The sequence below is a fragment of the Echinococcus granulosus genome (assembly GCF_000524195.1).
Source record: "Echinococcus granulosus chromosome Unknown EG_S00027, whole genome shotgun sequence".
In the NCBI taxonomy this organism is placed as follows: Eukaryota; Metazoa; Platyhelminthes; class Cestoda; order Cyclophyllidea; family Taeniidae; genus Echinococcus; species Echinococcus granulosus.
The window spans coordinates 934742-942784 of record NW_020170407.1 but is presented as its reverse complement, the minus strand read 5'-3'; the positions used below and the strand labels follow the sequence as shown (position 1 = coordinate 942784).

The window sequence follows — 8043 nt, the reverse complement described above, 5'->3', positions numbered from 1 at the left end:
TTTAATCAATCTCTACGATGGTCGTTTATCCCTTTGTATTGGTGGGGCGCCACTTTTGTACTTTGGAATCAGCCTTTTGTATGTTGCTGGGTGGGCTCGTCCTTCGAGCCATGCCAATAGCCCAGACACCTTCTCTGCGCCGAATATATGTATATATATATATATTCTGCCCGAGTATTGCGTCTTCCTTCGTCTTCATGGAGTCTCGGGACGCTACATTAGGATGCTGAAGAGAGGAATGTGTTTAAAGGTAAATATCCATGTATAATTTGTTTATTTTTTGGAATATCGTAGGCTCTGTAGTAATTTTGAAATTTTAAAAATCTTTTTGACTCTGGAATTAGGAATTTTTAATTTTTCAGTAACCCTTTTTGGTCAATCCCTCTGAATGTAAATGCCATTTTCCAAAACGAGACCCTTTTAATTAATTTAAAAATGAGTTGTATTTAGTGGATGGACAAAACCATGTTTGGTTGTTTCAAAGGATCGCCTTTGATGGTTACGTAGTTAAGAGTTAGGACTCTTGGTTTTGCGTTTTTGATATAATATGTTTTGTCATTATATTTATGCATTTGTGTTCCTGTTGAAGAACTGACTGTTTGTATTGCAACGTCATTGCTGGATTCCATTTATGGCTTTCATATTTTACGGTGTTGATCGTATTTTTGTAATATTCCGACAGTTCCATGGCTTAATATTGTTAATTCCTCCATTGTGTATGTTCCTGTGAGTTGTTTACTTTCTAATGTACTGATTTCTTTTCCTTACTTCTATCAGCTCCATGTGTTTGTCACTTCATTTTTTATTGTCTGTCAGGTGTATCCTCCGGGTGGTGCCTTACTTACGCTTTACACTTGATTTTATGAAATGTAAGTATGTCCTTGCTTCTTTCTTCCCTTTATTAGTACAAGGCGGAAGTGACGTGTTAAAAGAGTTTATAATGCTGATAACAAATGAACATTTAGCAGCTTAAAAGATTCAACTTCCCTTATTAATACACTGCGTAAGCGGTATTGTCTGTGAGACGACAACTTATCATTTTTGCCTACACTTTTCGTCGCGAACTTTGTACTACTTTCAGGGGCATTGGTCACAAATGTCGCCTTATCTTCTTCGATTGTCTTCATTTTAGACTAGCGTCTGTAATTTGAGCTCTCTTAATATTACTCCATTGTTGGCAATACGCACATCTTACTAGGGGTTGCTTTTCTGGTATTTTCGGCTTTATAATTATAATTTGGAGTTAGTTTGTACAACAGATGAGTTTCCCCTAGTTTTCCTGTTGTTAGAACTACTGTTGTCACTGAATCTGATCAGCAATGTTGGTTTGCTTGGAAACATATCCAGTTTTCATTTTTGGATTCTGGACTTCTGCGTCTGTTAGCATCGCCTAAACCAACAGATCAGTTTGTATTTTCGTGCCTCCTTACAACGCTGATTAACGCGAGATTTTAAATAATCTACTTTTGTAATCAAAATATCCTTTCTAAACCTGGCTTCATATACCCAAATCGACAGCCGTTCTCCAACTGTTTTATTTAACTACTTTTGATCCATCATTATTTTTAAATTAAACGGGTATTGTAGTTGCACTTTTATTAGTCTTGGATTCTTATTGGCTTTTTGTTGGAAGTTTTAGGCAATCCATTTCGTTATGGGATGTCTTGAAATCTGGCCACTTGTATTGCTGATAGTTCGACTTGTGCTTGGACTCATTCACGCTTACCTTATATTGTTTGTCCCAATTGTGACGATGGTTTTGCCTTGTTTTACTGGTAACCCAAATGGTCTCATTATTTCCTGAAACTTTATTACACTTTGCAGTTATACGATTTTAGATAAGCGTCCTGTGCAATAGCAGAAGGTTAGTTTGTTAACGCGCATCAGTTCGCATTGCGTTCCGCGCTTTGAGCCCCATACGTTGGCTTTTCTCCTTCTGCCCCATTTGGGTCGTTCATTGCATTGAATGAATTACTCAAATAAACTGCGGATTTTTTTCCGGCCTAAATGCGTTATTGTGGCATTAGTTTCCTCAAGGATTATTGTCATTATGATTACTCGAGTTATGCAAGTTATCTCATAGAAGCTCCGCTTTATCCGGGGATTTTAATTTGCATCGCCTTCATTTATTCTAGTCAGCAGGAGTATCGAGCGAATTTACAAATTATTCGTCACGTTACGTATTGTGAATTGACATCACCAACATAGTTTGACAATATGATGCTATTCATTGCTATCCATTGAATTTCATGCGCACAGCCAAAGGGTCGTTCTTTTTCTAATGGCGGTTTCTTATGTGTGATTCAAATTTTGTCAAAGGTACTTATATGAAATTTAGTCGTTAAATGAACAAGTTATGTCTTTAATCATTCCATTTCAACATTTCTAAAAGTTTATGTTGTGTCGAAACTCAATTTGCTATCATGGGCTAGATTGAGATGCGAGCATACTGTTAACTTTCCTTCACTTCTCAGAATCAATTGAAAATCATGCTAAACGCTACCATGCCCTATACATTAGTTTTATATTTTTCGACTTGGGGCATTCGTACTTGGTTGGAAGCTTTGCTACCTGACTGTCAACATAAGATATGTGCGGTCGTCTGGATTCAGATGGCTTCTTCGGCTTTTATTTCATGGCCATCATATTGTGCAAAGCCGAGCATCCAATTCTACCCTTTCAATGTGCCTTATTGTCTTTACGCTGCAGATAAACGGCAACTTTTGTCAAAATAAGCTATTGAAACGTTAGAATCACATCATCGTAGGGAGAAACTGCTTTTAATGAAGAGTTGGGTGTTCTTACACAAATGACTCTTCTCATTAGTTTTGCGGCCCTTCCATAATCCGCTTGGATCAGAGGTTTGAATACATATTTTTTAAGTCAAGTTCGTACTCTATCAAAATCCAAATAAAATATTTGCGATTAATCAAATGAATGTCGAGACAGTCTTGCTGTCTTGCATAAAATCAGTGTCTGGTTAATATAAGGAAAAAGAGTCGAACGTTATCCCCTAAGGGGGTTTTTTCCAAGCAATCTTTCCTGGGATGCCAAATTAAAAATTGCCTATGTCACGGTTGATTGTGGGGACGTAAACGTTAAGGAAATTTCGAGAAGGCATTAGGCGTCACGTCTTATTCCCCTTGATCACGCCATCAGCCATCATCTCATCGTGTCGAGCGACAGTGTTCCTGAAAATCGGTCAATTTCCTCCACCTTGGCAGTTGTGGACTTCAAAAAATCTGTCTCGTGTTTTTGTGTTGGCATAAGCTGCTCTGATCTAGCTGTCACTTATCTCTGCAGATCCCGATCTTAAGAATCGTGCCATCTTCCGGCCCAATGTTTTCCATCTCTGGTCATCATCTAAAGCAATTTGAGCGGTGATCAAGGTTTATTTTTCTGTCTTAACTTTTAGATAGTCTAGTCAAGAAGACCTACACCCAAAAAAGGGGTTTTAATCGGATTTTTGCTATGAAATCATCTAAGGATAAAAAATGCATCAGCTTATTTGTCCATTGCCCGTGCCTACTGTTTGCTCGGTTAATGTGTATTCATCTGGTGCAAACCACCTACTCCACTATTTTGCCAAGTGGCATTAAATTACTCTATTTCTTTGTTCATTAAAGGTGTTTGTGTTTTTGTAAGTTTGTGAAATTTATCAATCGCTTCACCGTAGTGGCTGGAATTATTCTATTTCGGATTTATATCTATTCTTACGCTACTTACAGTCTATTTACACCTCCAGATGTGCAAAAGTTTTTCACAGTATTTTTGGTGGAAGCGATGGAGGCTGAATAGGGGGGTATTGGTTGCGTTCTGTTTTATGCACCAGGTGCAATCTACCATAAGGGTTTTTTATTTTCGAGGTGCAAATAACTACATACCTTGCATCCAAATTGTATTCAGGGAAGGAAAGCATTATGGTGTTTACTTTCATTGAGCAGAATATGCTCCGTGATCAAAAGTTTGCCCTTGTCCCTAATGTAATTATAAGGTGCCCTCGGATTTGCATTTGAATGAATTCGAAATCTTGAAAGTGGATGGACTGGTGTGTAGCTGTATTGCTCTCTGCGGAGATGTTCTTCCAGGCTCCAGGTGCATTGCTGCGTATACTACCACCCCTCCGAACTGAGACCGAAACCCTCAGAGATGTGTTGCTCACGGGCAAAGTGCCTTAGTATCCCATCGTGGCTGCCATGGCGGCAGTGATGCATGCGAACACTTCCGCCCAGGGTTTGCGATTCATCGGAATGTTGGTTATGCGTTTATTCCGGAATTGGTCTTTATCATGAGTTGATACTGTTTTGAAGGCTGGCAAACAACCCAATTGGTAGGGTTTCGTTTCTTTTAATTCTCTATTGAAACTTTTGCCTGCAATTCTACGTACGTTCTAGATGACATGGGTGACACTTACTTCGTAGTTTAAATGTTTGTCATTCTATGGTCTTAATCTAACGTTCTTTGGTATTGCTTGTGCAAGCGTGTGCATCTTTGGCTTCGGAATTGTCAGATCACTTTTTCGTGTAAAACATGAATAATTTGTTCCCATTTTTGTTTGGAATGCGCTTTGCTTTTCCCTTTGAAATGCTCTGCATTGGAGTAGAAAAGCCAGTGATCGTTTAGACTGGCAAGAGCAGTGAGTTTTTACTCATTGTATTATATTTATTAATTTCACGAGTCCCCTTACGTTGCCAGGTGTTCATATGTTGGTGCTCAGGTCTATCGTATATAAAATCTGAATGTATTTTAGCAATTCGCACAAAATGCTACTTTGGGCCTTCCTATGGTGGGTTCTCATTTACTACCTAGTGTTTTCCTTTTAGCTAAAATAGGATTGGTTGGTTTAGCCACCCACCCAGCCTCTTGCAACAATCTCCTGCTGCCTTTGTTTTATCCAGGGATGGCAATATGATGCCTCAAATTGTAAAATAATTCAGGCACTTCGTGAACTGGATTCTGGAGAAATTCGCAAATTAACTGACCGAAACGAACCACCAAGTTCGGTTTCTTCCTTTCTGTAGAATGTACAGTGAATAGACTTCTTTGTTAACAATGATGTGTTCCCCCATTCCTAGCTCAGGTTACTTACTAAAAACAAAAGGCGAATAGGCCTTTCTGCTGGCTTGCTTGTTGCACCTCCTCTGGAAACTAATATCAAGCTGCAGCTAAACCATACTCCTAAAAGCGAACATCACACATCTACAACTCGTATTCTTTCTCTACTCCTTCATCTACTTTAGGTACCCTTACTTCTTCATTACAATTGATCAGCCCCTCGCAGAGCGGACTTCGGATAGATGCCCGTTTCCCGAGTTCTCCTTGGCTCAAGTCCTAAAAGGCCTAGGCGTTTCGATTCAGTGGCACACAAAACCACTCCCAAATCTCTTTACGTCGGAAAATGACCTCATCGGATGTGATTAATCACTTTTACTAAGTTTTGCATACTTTACAACGTTTACTACCTTTTTTTTCTGTTATCGTTCGTTTTCAATAAGGTGAAACACTGACCAAAAAAAACTACTGAAAAATAACGGTGTATCTTTTTCTGGGAAGGAATCACAGTTTTACAGAAGATGGCAGAGTTTCCAACCCAGCCTCAGTAGTTGGGGTAGCCTGAGCTGAAAAGATGAATGCATTGCTGAACCGAGACCAGAGGGTGCCTTCTGCTCGAATTAAAATGGGACTCCGAAAGGGATTGACAGCGAGGGGGGCCAGAGCTGAATGTAGGTCAGAGGTGTCAACCCCAGGCCATAGCTCCACGGAGCGCAGGATCTCCAGGTTCCACATGCATGAGTACGGACACGAATCCGTGAAGTAGGCAGGCACGTTCAAAACCTAAGTGTAGAAAAAGTTAAATAGGCGACTAACCTTGAGGATTTCCAGAGTCTTTTTCCATGTGGGATAGGCAACAAAGCCTACATTGAAACCTTTGAACGTGTGCAGTGAGGAAACATTTAGGGAATACCTATAACTAAATCCGGCGGACTAAATGCTCCAGAGAGCTCTGCCTCTTCAACAAACTGATGGTAGGTCCCGCGCCAAACAGTGGCAGACATGCGACGCGATAAAAGCCACTTTTTGCCGTTTACGTAGGGAGAAATATTTAAACCGACCATGGTAATAACTATCTCGTCAACAGCATGGGATATCAGGTAATCCAACTCCTAGACCTCCGACATCGAATGTGAGGGGGGTTAAACTACCTTGAACACGGGGAGCAAGTCCACTTCTGTCTCCACACCAATCAGATGGATGCTCAGCAATTTTCTCTTCAATATCTGCAGAATCGCCTGATCACCTGCAATTCAATGGCATACATAGACGAAACATAGGCATTACCCTTGGTTGGAAGAAAGTTATTAAGGATATGATAAATTGTAAGCGGCCAGTGAAAAAGAAGAGCAAGGAGCGATGAAAACGGAAGATTCATCCATGCATAAAATTCCATCCATCCGGACAAATTGATTGAAACAAGTCGGATTGAGGTAGAGGGGGCGGATGCGACCCGTGGATGAAGTGCAAGACTAACTACATCACTTGGATTTGCGTAAGCTCTTAGAAGAGCATTTTCCTCGTCCAGAATATTCTGGAACAACTCGTCTGGTTCAAGTTGTTCGAGTGAACAGGAGTCGTATATCAAACCGACCCATTCCTTTAAACCATCCCCTGGACCATGTCCAAGTGTGTTAAACAGGTACTTCCATAATCCCATCGTAAAAACCCCATAGTTTTGTAAAAGACTGTATAATTCTGACCGTGAAAAGAATAAAGATGTCGTTCCTGCAAGAATGACAATGAGTGTGAATGGACGTACGATTGGTATACTGAAAGGGGAAGTCCGCAAGGACAACATTGTATTCCACGAATGCCTTCATAAACGTACACCATAATTTGTGTGAATGTTGTGGATTAAACCCACCTTTTAGATCCTGCTGTCGACAATCCTCAGAACAATATACTACTGCCTTGCAGAGTGGGCTGAAGGTCTAAATGTCGTTGACATGAATTACCAGGTAACTACGCCCGTATAGGCAACTCTACGGTTGCAATTACAACAAAGCGCAGATGTGGAGCTATCCAACTTGCTCCTTTTACCTGAAGAAAGAGACATTCTGCGAATCAGTCAAACCGCACCACTCAACTTCATTTTCCCGCATATGGTTGCCTTTATAAACGTATATAATTAGCAAGCCTGCATATATTATTTTGGACGCACACATTAAGACGTTACTACAGTTGCAACGTCTAAATTTTCAGCAAAAAGCATGATTTTGTGTCAATAAACAAGGTGGTTTTGTAAACTAAATGTCTTTTCCAAAGGCTACCATATGAATAAGCTTCCGCGTCTTAGGAGCACATAAAGTTCTCAAACTTTAAGAAAAATTCAAATTGTTATAGTTTCTGTTCTGCTGGGCACTGAACTACCTTTTAGATCACCGACTTCTTCCTTGCTCTTTGATAAATTAAACCACTAGGGTGAAGACTCATTATTCACAAACAGAAGAGCGGGGAGATTTAATTCATGCCCTAAAACCCAGGTGCAAACTGCAAATACTAAATAGCTCGCGTAGTTCAAAACACACCAAAACATATCCCTGGGAGAAAATGCTTCAGCCGGAATTTTCCGTCCTATCTAGAGTATTGATTCATAAAAAGATAACAATGCGTTTGTGCATCGTTCCGAGCCTTTCTTGAAGTCAACCTAAACCATATCAGAACGACAATAACTTGTTTATATACACACATAAGCACACTCGTATGGCCCCTATGCTCATCGAAAGATGTAAGAAGACATCGCTCAGACGGAACGTGCTTTATCGGCACACAGTAGTGATTGAGGCTACTGGCGTAGACTAGGGGCCCAGCCGCATGAAAAGGGTGCAGTGGTAGAGCTCCCAAATGCCCCATCACCAAGATTCAGAGTTAAACACAGCCGTAATATTACATGCTAGCACGGCCTAATAGACATCTGACTGAATGGAAGTAAAATCCGTGCGAGTCATAGGGTCAGAACAGTTATGTAGCGTCTCCAGACTCCCTGAA

General features: G+C 40.3%; 2 protein-coding genes across 2 annotated transcripts in view; one reads left to right on the top strand and one right to left on the bottom strand. All coding sequences in view use genetic code 11, as the record gives it.

Annotated features, from left to right (window-relative positions):
• The window catches only part of EGR_04433 (hypothetical protein), a gene marked incomplete at both ends in the record, with an annotated part of 5629 nt that extends 208 nt beyond the window's left edge, over positions 1-5421 (top strand). The window contains 2 exons of the mRNA XM_024493682.1: positions 73-240; positions 5241-5421. Of these exons, the coding sequence (XP_024352003.1) occupies positions 73-240; positions 5241-5421 (349 nt within the window). The remainder of the gene's footprint in view (positions 1-72; positions 241-5240) is intronic.
• A 135-nt stretch (positions 5422-5556) lies between these two features.
• On the bottom strand, positions 5557-7908 carry EGR_04432 (Zinc finger MYND domain-containing protein; the record flags this gene model as incomplete). The annotated part of the gene is made up of 8 exons (XM_024493681.1): positions 5557-5835; positions 5869-5927; positions 5966-6164; positions 6204-6298; positions 6340-6780; positions 6815-6978; positions 7011-7095; positions 7755-7908. The coding sequence occupies 8 exons, from the start codon at positions 7906-7908 to the stop codon at positions 5557-5559; spliced, it is 1476 nt and encodes a 491-aa protein (XP_024352002.1).
• Positions 7909-8043: the final 135 nt, after the last annotated feature.